Source organism: Notolabrus celidotus, chromosome 1 (assembly GCF_009762535.1).
Source record: "Notolabrus celidotus isolate fNotCel1 chromosome 1, fNotCel1.pri, whole genome shotgun sequence".
In the NCBI taxonomy this organism is placed as follows: domain Eukaryota; kingdom Metazoa; phylum Chordata; class Actinopteri; order Labriformes; family Labridae; genus Notolabrus; species Notolabrus celidotus.
In genome coordinates, this window is record NC_048272.1 from 1,715,376 (window position 1) to 1,727,451 (window position 12,076).

The 12,076-nt window shown below is 39.9% G+C and overlaps 1 protein-coding gene across 1 annotated transcript in view; it reads left to right on the plus strand.

The window, feature by feature from the left end:
- The window catches only part of cpne5b (copine Vb), a 256,605-nt gene that overhangs the window by 213,150 nt on the left and 31,379 nt on the right, over positions 1-12,076 (plus strand). Inside the window, exons 12-16 of the mRNA XM_034700261.1 lie at positions 921-974; positions 1,646-1,707; positions 7,659-7,705; positions 11,658-11,839; positions 11,981-12,063. Of these exons, the coding sequence (XP_034556152.1) occupies positions 921-974; positions 1,646-1,707; positions 7,659-7,705; positions 11,658-11,839; positions 11,981-12,063 (428 nt within the window). The remainder of the gene's footprint in view (positions 1-920; positions 975-1,645; positions 1,708-7,658; positions 7,706-11,657; positions 11,840-11,980; positions 12,064-12,076) is intronic.

The window sequence follows — 12,076 nt, forward strand, 5'->3', positions numbered from 1 at the left end:
CACCTCTCCTGATGCCTTCACTGACCGTCAACACTGTAGGAATTAAGAACATCTACACTGAACACGTTTAACAAACAGTAGAGCTGTTACAGTATTATATATGTGTTATAACTTTTCTCCTGATATCATGTCACCAGTACAACTGGATAATGCTAGCATGACAGTTGTGAGTGCTAACAGCAGCCATGTTTGTTTGTGTTTTTAACTTTCACTATGAGAATGTTTTGGTGAGGACCGGTTTTGAATCAGTCACGATCATATGGTCACAAGTCAGCGGCGCTCGTGCATGTGAGGGGGGGAGGGGGGGGCATCGTTTTGGAGGAGCTCTGAGGGAGGAGGGGAGGGGTTAGACGGAGTCATGAGGACATGCTACATTCAAATTCATGCTAGTTTTCAGAGACTGCCAACCCCAGCTTTAAGGCTTCAAAACTCTTCAGAAACCAATGATGACGTCACTGAGACCCTGTCCATGTTTTATACATTCTGTTGTGAGGGCGTTTGATCACTTAGTTGAGTAACTGCACATATTCTAAATGTAGATATTATTCAGTACCAAAGCCAAGACAAAAGAATACATTTCCTGTATTATTTGCCCATCCATTCATCTATAATCCATCATCCATTCTCTTGCCATCCTGTGGCAGCAGCCTCAGTAAGTTGCACCAAACATTCCTCTCCACAGCAACAATTTACAGCTCCTCCAGAGAGATGTATGTGTTTATAAAGTATTGGATATAATTAAGTCTAATAAGAACGTGTCTATTTGAGAAGTACGATCTCTTATATGCAATATTTCTTTATTTAATGTGAATGTACATTATAGCCAAGACCTTGATTCCAAGCAGTTTTGGCTACAGTGTGAAAATTAAATAAAAAACACCATCTAATTATAGGTCCCTGTGTGTTGTTATATCCTCTAGGTGATTAATACCAAGAAGAAAATGAAGAAAAAGAAATATGTCAACTCTGGAACAGTGAGTATGTCTTCAGCTGTACACCAGCCCTGGCACTGTGCTTCTCCTCTGTCACATGATTTCTCCAAGCATGCATGTGTTGGCTCTTGGAAGAAGATGCCAATCTGTACTCTCTGTTGTGAAAGAAGTAGATTTCCTAATTATCTTATTTCACTCCGGCTAATTAAAACATTAGTTAAAAATAAGATTTGTTCCTTCAGATGTTTGATGGTTATAGTTGTGTGTTTATATGCACCAACAGTAACACTTTGCATTTCAATTTATAGGAAATGGGACTGAAGCTCATTATGTAGGATGTATACTTTTGATGTCAGTTAAATATGTAAATGGCACAAGATGAAAGATGAAGGCCCAAAACTTGAAAGATGTAACATCTGAGAGGTCTGAGTGGGCGACACCAACAATCAAATGTGACAGCAATTTTCCCACAACTTACCCCACAGTATGGGTATATGCAAGTAATGCATACAAATGTATCCCATCCTCTTCTCAGACTTGTCCTCTGGCGATGTAAATGAGGCAGTCATCAGAAACCAGCCGGCACCCCGTCTTTGACCTGACTGATTGTCGGGTGCTGAAACAAGTCAAGATGTGGAGGTTGTCTTGTGTTTAGGGGGAAAACATCATTACCATCATGTTTAATCGAAACTTATCCTTGCCTCTAAATGCAGGTGACCCTGCTCTCGTTCTCAGTGGAGTCGGAGTTCACGTTTTTAGATTACATCAAAGGAGGGTGAGTGGAAATGACTGTCTGCATACTGAAAATCTGAAATGGCATAAAACTGTCTGAAAAAGTTGCTATGGCTAACATTTAGGCAAGCTGTTGTCCATTTGCACATTTTAATGACAGAGCAACAGCAGGAATTGCATCATGTTTGAGAATGATTATAAAATATATGTCTGCTTTTAATTCCCCTTTTGGCAACTCATATATTGCAAGAGGGACACTTAGTTTAATGCTATAGATAAGATAAGGTAAGATAAGGTAAGATAAGATAAGATAAGATAAGATAAGATAAGATAAGATAAGATAAGATAAGATAAGATAAGATATACTTTATTTGTCCCCTGTTGGGGGAAATTTCTTTTGTTACAGCAGCTTACAACAAGGGACAGGGGAATACAACAATGTGCTAACATAGTTAAAAAATATAATAACAGTAATAATAGCAATGACAAGAGTAAAATAAAATAAAACAGAATAAAATAAAATGAAATGAAATAAAATGAAATAAAATAAAATAAAATAAAATAAAATAAAATAAAATAAAATAAAATGAAATAAAATAAAATGAAATAAAATTAAATGAAATAAAATAAAACAGAATAAAATAAAATGAAATGAAATAAAATTAAATTAAATAAAAAATAAAATAAAACAGAATAAAATAAAATGAAATGAAATAAAATTAAATAAAATAAAGAATAAAATAAAATAAAATACAACAGAATAAAATAAAATGAAATAAAATAAAATAAAATAAAATGAAATGAAATGAAATGAAATGAAATGAAATGAAATAAAATAAATTAAAGTGAAATGAAATGAAATGAAATAAAATAAAATGAAATAAAATAAAATGAAATAAAATATGGCAACAATTACAGATGTATACACACTATGTACACTTCTATCTGATAAATAGATAAGGTAAGTTATTGCACGATAAAAATTGCATCAGGTTCTTTAAAAACAAACATACACAGTATGAAGTGTGATTCAGATGGATACAGTAGTTTTTTGTGAATGTGCCAAGTCACATAGTAACTTCCATGTAGTGGAATGAAAGATGAGAACAGCTGATTAAAGGGACACAGCAGTGCTGGTGTTAAACAGTCTGATTGCAGATGGGATGAAGGACCTGCGGTAGCGCTCCATCCTGCAGGGTGGGAGTCTCAGTCTGGTGCTGAAGGAGCTGCTCAGGGACCCCTCAGTCTCATGCAGGGGGTGAGAGGGATTGTCCATGATGGATGTCAGCTTAGCTAACATCCTCCTCTCACCCACCTCCTCTATGGAGTCCAGATGACAGCCCAGGACAGAACTGGCCCTCCTGACCAATCTGTTAAGTCTTTTCATGTCCCTGTCTGTGCTCCCTGCTCCCCAGCAGACCACTGCATAGAAGAAAGCAGACGCTACCACAGTGTCATGAAATGTCCGTAACAGAGTCCTGCACACTCTGAAGGACCTCAGTCTTCTCAGCAGGTGCAGACGACTTTGGTCCTTTTTGTACAGGATGTTGGTGTTGTGTGACCAGTCCAGTTTATTGTTGAGGTGAACACCCAGGTATTTGTAGGTCTCCACCCTCTCGATGTCCAACCCCTGGATGTTCACCGGTGCAGTCCTGAAGACATGCAACATTCAAATTCATGCTAGTTTCCCAAGACTACCAACCCCAGCTTTAAAGAATAAATTGTAACCTTAAAGGGATCATTGATTTACATCTGCATAACAACTTAAGAAGATATTCATAGTGGTAAAATGTTGTTAGAATATTATATCTAGAGAGTCATAAGTTATACTGCAGCTCTGTTGAGCAGAAATAAGTTGTCAGCAGATACTGTCTGTTGCATTAAGTTAGAAAATACACAGTTAAAATGTGCTAGATATGGCTGAACTGTCTTTGCCTGTGGGTATCAACCCTTCAACCTTAGTTTAGGTGTAGACATGGAGGTTGGCATGTGAATATTAAGTAAGTCTCAGGTGAAGTTATCCTTTCAGGCAGGTTGAGCTGTGCTTTGATCTCCTCTGTCCCATCACAGCGGGGAGGCTGTCATGGGTTTTATGGGCTGTGGCAGGGCTGACAAGTGTGACAGATTCCACTGACAGGTCCTGGCTTTTGCTGATCTACGACACAATAACATTAAGATTTTGTGACCACGATACCAAAATGTTATCCGAATCAGTCGTCTCCCCTAACACTCCTCTGGCACTGACAGTATGACATGTTGGGAAGTTGGTTCTTGCACATGGAGAGCTTCTTGCTCTGCAGAAATTGGAAGATGGAGGAGCAAGTGAAAGGGTCCAAGATATTTGCAGCATTAACACAAGCACACAATTATCATGTTGAATTCTTGTCTTCCCTAATAAACTGAGTATTTTTGAAAGGAAAGGCAAGGCAAGGCAACTTTATTTGTATAGCGCATTTCATACATGAGGGCAACTCAATGTGCTTTACATTAAAACATTAAAAGCATTGGAAAAATTCAGACAAGCATAAAAGAACATAATTAAAATGACAAATATAATAAAACACAAAAGAAAAGGAAAATTAGAAATATATTAAAAATTACATTAAAATTTTAATTTAAAGTGAGTTAAAATGAGCTAAGATAGGAAGGCAGTGTTAAATAAAAAAGTCTTAGTCTTTGATTTAAAAGAGGTGAGAGTTGGAGCAGACCTGCAGCTTTCAGGGAGTGTGTTCCAGATATGTGGTGCATAATGACTAAACGCTGCTTCACCATGTTTCCTTCTGACTCTAGGGACTGAAAGCAGACCAGTACCTGATGACCTCAGAGGTCGAGGTGGTTCATAAAGTAGCTGCAGATCAGCCTAAACCATTCAGTGCTTTATAAACCATCAGCAGGATTTTAAAGTCTATTCTCTGACAGACAGGAAGCCAGTGTAGAGATCTAAGAACTGGAGTGATGTGGTCTACGTTCTTGGTCCTTGTTAGGACTCGAGCAGCAGCATTCTGTATGAGCTGCTGCCGTCTGATGGACTTTTTAGGGAGTCCTGTAAAGACCCCGTTACAGTAGTCTAGTCTGCTAAAGATAAATGCATGGAGGAGTTTTTCTGCATCCTGCTGAGACATAAGTCCTTTAATCCTTGATATATCCTTAAGGTGATAGTAGGCTGACTTTGTAATGGTCTTAATGTGGCTGCTGAAATTAAGGTCTGAGTCTAAGACTACACCAAGGTCTCTGGCTTGGTTTGAACATTTCATCTGTGCAGATTGGAGCTGAGCTGTAACCTTTAACCTTTCTTCCTCCAAAAACAATCATTTCAGTTTTTTCTTTGTTTAACTGAAGAAAGTTCTGTCTCGTCCAGTCATTGATTTGTTCAATGCATTTACTCAGTGTTTGTATGGGACTATAATCCCCTGGTGATATGGTGATGTAAATGTGTGTGTCATCTGCATAGCTGTGGTATTTTATTTTGTTGTTTCTTATTATCTGACCTAAGGGGAGCATGTAGATGTTGAATAGCAGAGGCCCCAGAATGGATCCCTGAGGTACTCCACATACGATTTTCATCCGCTCAGATGTGTATTTACCTATAGACACAAAATAGTCCCGGTCATTTAATAGGACCAACTTAGTACTGCACCAGAGAGTCCCACCCAGTTTTCAAGTCTGTCCAGTAGTATCTTGTGGTCAACTGAGTCAAAAGCAGCACTAAGATCAAGTGATACCAAAACTGAAATTTTGCCACTGTCTGTGTTTAAATGAATATCATTGAGGACCTTCACAAGGGCTAATACAAAGTTAGTTATAGGGTTCTCATCACACTTGCAAAAGTGCTGTATCATCCCCTTTACAAAGCAATCACAGGAGATGGCAAACTTCATCAAGTTATCTATGTTCTCCTTTTCCCTTCATAATGAAGCTCACACACCTCAGTGGTTGTCTTTTTAATTTACAATGAATCCAATCAAACAAGAATTAAGACGTACAGTCAAGCAAAGCCAAATGTTTGCCTCCATTGTTGCAAAGTTTCAGTCTTCACTTCTCTTTTTTAGAGAATATTATCTCATTTGCAAAATTAAAACTTCAAGGCTTGTAGACTTTGGCACTGTGGTACTACCCCAAGTCCCTGCACGGGGAAATCCTTACACCATGACAGGAGAAGTTGGGTGGTTTAATGAAATTTATGTAACATCACAGTAAAAGCTCACATTTTGCTTCAATCTCCTGCATAGAAAAGCACAAATACAGCTTCAGCCCGGTAGTAAGAAAGAGGACACCAACAAAACAGGAAATAAAGACAAAAAAAAAAAATAGCAAAAGAGACAATGGTGTCATTTTGCCAAAGTGTCCAGCAGGGTCATTGTACAAGGAGTGTGAAGACACTACAAAAGCTGTCTGAACTTTTTCTCATATTGACCTTTAGCTTAAAGGCTCACACACATTGAAATACATCCACAGAGTGGACAAGAAATCCACATAGCAAACCTTTAGAGCAGGGGCGTCAAACTCATGTCAGTTCAGGGGCCACATACATCCCAAGTTGATCTGAAGTGGGTCGGACCAGTAAAATAATAACATAATAACCCTATGAATAATGACAACTCTAAATTTTCCACTTTGTTTTAGTGCAAAAAACATTACAAGTACATTCTGAAAATGTTTACATTCAATGAACTACCTTTCTACAAAAACAGCTGTTGTTTTTTTTGCCATTAGTCTCATAGTGGGCTGAATATTTTACTCTTTAAGCCCTGAAACTTGCTGCGAACACACCAAACACACATGTTACCCATTCACCTGACACAGAATGTTATGTTTACAGCAAAAGAACAGATAGATTATAATAATGAAGAAGGTAAAGTTGATTATTTTGGACCCCTCAGCTCCAGCATGAACAGTTTGCTTGCTGGACAATGTTGTAGGCAGTGGTGTAGTGCTAGTGTTAGTAGTTAGTTGATCATCTTATAGTGCTCTAAAAAGTCTTAATGATCTCAACCAGATTATGCAAACAGCAAGTCATCTATTTTCTCACTTTGAGAAAAAAAGTGCCGTTCAGGTGTGCTCTGTCAGCACTATGACTTTATGCGACCCCCAGAGGACAAATTTGAAATAGTAGTTACTTTTTTGAAAAATTGCAGCTAATGTCGTCTCTTTAATTTTTTCACTTTACAAAGTTGTTCCACGGGCCGGATTGGAACCTCTGGCGGGCCGGTTTTGGCCCACGGGCCGCATGTTTGACACCCCTGCTTTAGAGAGAGAAAACCACCAAAATCCTGAGTGGATGTTCATTTTAAAAACGTTCCTTTGCATGCAAGGATACATCAAGGAGTTCTTATGAATTAATAAAATCATATTTAATTACTGCTAAGGCTAGCAGAGTCTGCCAGTGGCATATTTACCACCCATATTGAAAGGTTAATGTGAATCTTTAACATGTTCATTTTATGACTTCATCATTCTTTTGCCTTTCCCATAAATGCCTATTATATAGAACATTATGTGAGGCTTATGTGAGCATCCCTGAAGGCATCATGTCTTTGTCATAAATTAGCAAGAAGAAGAGGGTGCTTAACCAGCAGGGAAAATTGGATTATGATTTGCTCTTTAGTGCTCCATTGGTTTAATTTCTTGTTACCCTGCTCAGTGTTTCGAAGGCTGCTCAGCACCTCCTGCTACTCCTCCTAATGGAGGTAAAAGTCACATAAATAGAGGAGGGAAATTAGTCAAATCTTCTTTTGCAATTGAGCACTGTTTTTACCTTAACCAATAGGGAAAAAGCAAGAATTGGAGAATTAATATTGATCTGTTTGTTGGTTTATCATTGCTGTAATTCAAGTGTGGTGTTCTGCTATTTTAGGTTGCATATTTCTTACGCAGGAATATGTGTGGATGTGTGTGACAGCAGTGCAATTTAATGAGGCCTGGCTTTTATTTCACTGCTGGCCGGTCTCTGTCGTTTGTATTTTTTTCATGTCCTCTTCTCCCTCCCTGTTCCAGGACGCAGATCAATTTCACTGTGGCCATCGATTTCACAGCATCTAATGGTGAGTGATTCTACAAGCAAAGTATGTGTACGTGTGTACGTGTGTACGTGTGTACGTGTGTACGTGTGTACGTGTGTACGTGTGCATGTGTGCATGTGTGCATGTGTGCATGTGTGCATGTGTGCATGTGTGCATGTGTGCATGTGTGCATGTGTGCATGTGTGCGTATAGGGGGTCCAGATAGTAACGCTCTTTAAATGTGACATGTCCAATCTTAGAATCAATCACACACACACACACACGCACATTGACAGTGCGGGCACACACACTGTGTCACAGAGAGGCGATTTCCTTTGCTAGATAGCACTTCCTCCTAAATGCTATGTCAATACAGTCTGAATGAAGGTTACAGCAGGCATGTTTTCTCAAATAAAGCAAAAAGGGGGGAGAACCTAAACCTGACACAGAGACTTGTCAGTGTGTGAAAGGACCACACTTTGGTCTAATTACAGTACTTATGACATTAATTACGCCTGAACACACTGCTCTCAGAGACTAATCTGCCTAGAAGAGCTTCTCATTGTTAATCAGTTATTAGAGGAACATTTGAATTTTCCATTTTCCACTTGATTTTTGCTTAACTCATTTAGCAACCATAACAGGGGACACAGTGAAGCTTGCTATTTTAGCATGTCTGGGTAAAAAGCTTCTACCTACTGTAGTACCAGTAGTGACAAAGCAGGAGAGATTTTCAGCAGATAAAACAAAGATACTCCAGAATCAAACACAATGAATTACAAGCCTAATCACTGCTGGGAATGAATCACAGCTGAATAATCTTTGTTGGATATAACTCTGTTTTCTGTCTGCCTAACAATAATGGAGAAGCTGCGTCATATAGTGCTTTTACCCTGTATAAAACATGGATGTAGTCTCAGTAATGTCACCCATTGGTTGACCCACGCTGCCTCAAACTAACTTTCGTCTGACCTGGCAAGAGAGTTCAGGTAGTCCTTTAGCTTCTCGGCTAACAGCTATGATGTGCTCGCAAGTCACTCAAGTCAGCCGTGCCCCTCATGTTCAGTAGGGGAGAACGGGGACGGTTGTCACACGGGTTGGTTGGCACACTTGTTATATCTCGCCACCAGAGGGCGCTGTCTCTCAAATTGGGGTATGGACATTTCCAGAATTAGGATCAGAGCTCACCTACATAGTCTTCTCTGGAGTAAGACAGCTGAAATTGAGGTGAGAGGACTTTTTGTGTTTTTCATGTCAAATTGTAAATATTCAGCTCCTCAGTATTTTTCTTCTAGGCTTTTAAACGATGGGTTTATAACAAAACAAGTGTTACCCTTACAAAGTGTGAGGGGAAAGCTATAGTTTAGATTTTTATTAGCTAGCTAAGTAGTTGTTAGATGGTTCTTAGCTTTGATGCTAGCAAAAAAAATCCAGTTGGGGTTGGTGGTCACATTCTCTGTGGGGTTGGTTATCACATGTAACAACCAACCCCTATGTTGGCAAAATCATGCATGGTGAAATCAATCAATCAATCAATCAATCAATCAATCAATCAATCAATCAATCAATCAATCAATCAATCAATCAATCAATCAATCAATCAATCAATCAATCTTTATTTGTATAGCACCAAATCATAACAAACGTTATCTCAAGACGCTTTTACAAACATAGGAGGTCTAGACCACACTATGTCAAATTATGGACAGAGACCCAACTCAAGACAGGGTAAGACTCAGTCTGACCCCACCTTAATCCATCATGAGCATTGCACATCGCAGTATTTAGCTAGTTACAGTGGAGAGGAAAAACTTCCTTTTAACAGGCAGAAACCTCCAGCAGGACCAGACTCATGTTAGACAGCCATCATGCCTCGACCGAGTTGGGTCTGGAAAGACAGATAGAGGGGAGTAAGAGAGAGAAGTGATAGTGATGAGACGAGTCGTAGAAGCTGTTGCCGCTGGAGTCCAGCACGTCCGTATCAGCTGGAGTCCAGATCGTCCGCAGCGGGAGGACGTCTACGGCAGCTCAGAGGAATCTACGAGACAAGGGAGCTCAGGGACTCCAGAAAGGTCTATGGTTAGTAACTTTAATGGGACAGGCAGAGTTAAAGTAAGTGATGAGGGGGTTGGGGGGAAGGGGGTGAGCTAGGATCCCAGTGTGTCAGTGTGCCAGTTCCCCCAGCAGTCTAGGCCTATAGCAGCATGACAAAAGCTGGTCCAAGCCAGAAATGAGTTTGAGTTACAGTGATGGTAAATGTAGGGTCTGCACACTCCGACAGTGACTGCATGTAGCCTAGTTGAGTCGGCCATTATTATTAGGACTATTTGTTTTGTTCTTTATGTTGTTATATAGGCTGGCCTAAAGATGTGTTTCCTGTTCATGTTCCTCATTTTATGTTAAAATGCATTAAGTTATGTAGGCCTATCACTTGTCAGTGCAATTTAAACAGTAAAAAGTGTGACAACCAACCCCGTTCTCCCCTACCTCACGTCCTATTTATGGCGGTATTCCTTTGAAAATGTGTGTTTGTCAGACTGAACACCATGACTTGCGTACAGTTCTGTGACACCTTCATGTTAATGCCAATACCGTGTCACCGTTTGTGGTTGCTCAGTGTCTGTTTTCTTCAATTTCGTCGACCTGTCTCACTCAGTCCGTTGTGTCTTTAAACAAACCGTTCTTGTTTCTGCACAGTTTTCCTCCTATTGTCTTCTTTTCTCTGCTGGTGATTGGCAAGCCATTAACAAATCTCAAATTCTGTGCTCTCCACATAAGTTTTGCATAATATAGAAGAAGAAGAAAGGTACTTTATTAATCCCCAGGGGGGAAATTCAATTTTTTCACTTGTGCTATTTTTTGGACATGCTACACATACATATATTTTTTGGTATATACATACAATGCACAAACATGCTTAGGGAGAGATGTCAGAGTGAGGATGCTGCCATCAACCAGCGCACCCAGAGCAGTTGGAGGTTCGGTGCCTTGCTCAAGGGCACCTCTACAGCCACCAGTCCACTTGCCAAATTTCGTCCATACTGGGACTCAAACCAGCGACCCTTCGGTTCCCAGGCCAAGTCCCTATGGACTGAGCTACTGCCGCCCCATATTGAAATATTGGTGTTGTTTACCGATGCCCTAAGAGACTCATGATTTGCCCCATTGTCACAAGGAGGAGGTGAAACATTGATGAGTTGGACCCTTTCCACTGACTAATTCGATATGACTTGTGTGACCTGGTTGTCCCTGAAGCCGCTCTTGATATTCAGAGTTGACTGTCATTGTTATGGGGTTTAGACCAATCAGAATAAAGTATTTAACAGCCGGGTAATAAAATGCCATGATACATACACCACATGCCATGAGATGATTATGCACGCACAGAGCCATTGTTACGGTTCAAAATTAGACCCATAACAGATGTAGGAACAGTATGGATAAAGGGATTGGGGGATGACAAATTGCCCTACAGTGTTGAGAATTCTCATTGTGGTGATGGTCAAGGTGACTTACAATTTTATGTCACACTCGGGTTTCCACATCCGATCAACTGTGAGCACATAGCTTGACCAGGCAATCAGGAAGACTTCTGCTGTCAGTCACCAGTTGCATCATATCAAATGATGGGCACAGATAACCTGTGACTTCACTCATGGAGTTCTATTTTTCATATCACACACCAACTATTGAAGCTGCTGATAATAAATTACTTCACAGTGTGTTGCTACAGAGGAGACATTTATAAAGGTCATAGGTATTGACAAACCTAATATCTGAATGCTCGATTAATTTGTCATCTGGAAGTGTTCCATTCTCACAGAGGTTTGTTCAGAGGAATCATTGTACCTGACAGGAATCATGTTAACTGTGATCCATGGCTGTGTCAAACAAGACTGTTTGTCATGTCATGTCATTGCAACAGAAGTGCAAGAACAATACCTCTGTGCCTCATTACCCACAATGAACTCAACATCCATTGATTCGCCAACAGGTAACCCCTCACAGTCCACCTCGCTGCACTACATGAACCCATACCAGCTCAACGCCTACGCCATGGCCCTGAAAGCTGTGGGGGAGATCATCCAGGACTATGACAGCGACAAGATGTTCCCAGCTCTGGGCTTTGGAGCCAAACTGCCCCCTGATGGACGTGTTTCACATGAGTTTCCACTGGTGAAGTCAATCTTTTCTTATTCACACACATTTTTAAAAAGCATACCATACATAATCAAGAAACTGAAATTAAGGATTTGGGCATTTCTTTGATGGTTCAATGCAGTAACAAAGATTTTTTCGTGTTTTTCCTCTTTTCAGAATGGAAACATTGAAAATCCATACTGTAATGGTATTGAGGGTATTTTAGAGGCATACCACCAGAGTCTGAAGACGGTGCAGCTGTACGGGCCGACT